Source organism: Palaemon carinicauda, unplaced genomic scaffold (assembly GCF_036898095.1).
Source record: "Palaemon carinicauda isolate YSFRI2023 unplaced genomic scaffold, ASM3689809v2 scaffold358, whole genome shotgun sequence".
NCBI lineage: Eukaryota > Metazoa > Arthropoda > Malacostraca > Decapoda > Palaemonidae > Palaemon > Palaemon carinicauda.
This window is the reverse complement of record NW_027171262.1, coordinates 162,798-164,146: the sequence shown is the minus strand read 5'-3', so window position 1 is coordinate 164,146 and position 1,349 is coordinate 162,798. Positions and strand designations below refer to the sequence as shown.

Sequence of the window (1,349 nt, the reverse complement as noted above, 5' to 3'; positions counted from 1 at the left end):
CGATACACAAGAATGCCAGGATTATAGAGATTTATTTCTGCACATCTTTTATATTAAAAATATGTAACATTTTTTTATTTGTATAACTAAATTATTTTGGAAGCTAAATTAATGTTTACATTAATAATGAAAAAAAAATGTAGGCTACATTACAAATTAATTAAAAACTGAATGAATATTTACATCACAAAAGAAAGAAAAGAATGAATGGATATTTACATTGAAAATGAAAGAAAACATTAATGATTTCAGTGAAATAAACAAAAAATGGGTACTATTCATTATAATTCCTCTTCATCAGATGATTCTAGATTTATAACAAAAGAATCAACAAAATTGTCGATGGCTAAATCTCTTGAAGTGTCATCCCTTTGAAGAGTCTCTGCATGGTTAACTGCATTTTTTCCAATTTTCCGGTGTTACTTGCTGTAACGCTTCACTTATAAGAGATTTGAGGTCCGACATTTTAAAATTATTTTTCTTTGCCACATACTGTTTGACTTGGCTCCATATTAATTCAATTGGGTTATATTGACAATGATATGGAGGAAGTCTTACCACTTTGTGGCCGTGCTTACTCGCAATAATGTCAATTTCGTACTTGCGTGGCCATCTTGACGTATGCTGTTTTACCATAGCAAGCAGATCATCCTTCAAGAGATCGTCTCCGGGGGTTTCTCCTTTCTCGATAAGCCAGTCTTTAATTAAAGCTTTTCTATCGGATGTCGTAGGCGGTTTATCAATTTGGAAAGAGTGATAGGATGCATTGTCCATCACTATGATCGATGATGGCGGTATATTGGGAATCAATTGTGAAATGAACCACTCCTTGAATACAGTATGATTCATTTGTTTGTGGTAATCGCCATCGTTTTTAGACTGGAAAACAAGTTCACAGTTTGGAACAAACCCGCGTTCGGTCCCAGCATGAAGAACGATTAACCGACTACCTTTCCCAGTAGGGGGTTTAATACCGGTGGCATTTTCTGAATTGATGTCAATCCAACATTTCCCAACGGTATGGTTTTGGTTAATCCAAGTCTCGTCCAAGTATACAAAGGATTTATAGCCACTGGTTTTTAATGCTTTCATTTCTCTTAAAAACTTAGTTCTGGCTGAGGCTATATCTTTTCTCTCCAGTAGAAATTTTCTTCCATTAACTTTGCTGTACCGAAAGCCATTTCATGAAGAACTTTGTGAACAGAATCCCTGGAACCTTTAAACTCAATATTTTCTTTTAATTCAGCTGTTATTGAGTCAAGCGTTGGAACTTCCTTCCTTGCATAAAAGTCTAAAACTGTTCTACGCAAAACGCTCTTGTCAAAATCATCTAAATTTGTCACGGTTCT

General features: G+C 34.7%; 1 protein-coding gene across 1 annotated transcript; it reads right to left on the bottom strand.

Annotated features, from left to right (window-relative positions):
• Positions 1-390: 390 nt before the first annotated feature.
• LOC137636695 (uncharacterized) lies at positions 391-1,092 on the bottom strand. The gene has a single exon (XM_068369075.1). The coding sequence runs from the start codon at positions 1,090-1,092 to the stop codon at positions 391-393; it is 702 nt and encodes a 233-aa protein (XP_068225176.1).
• Positions 1,093-1,349: the final 257 nt, after the last annotated feature.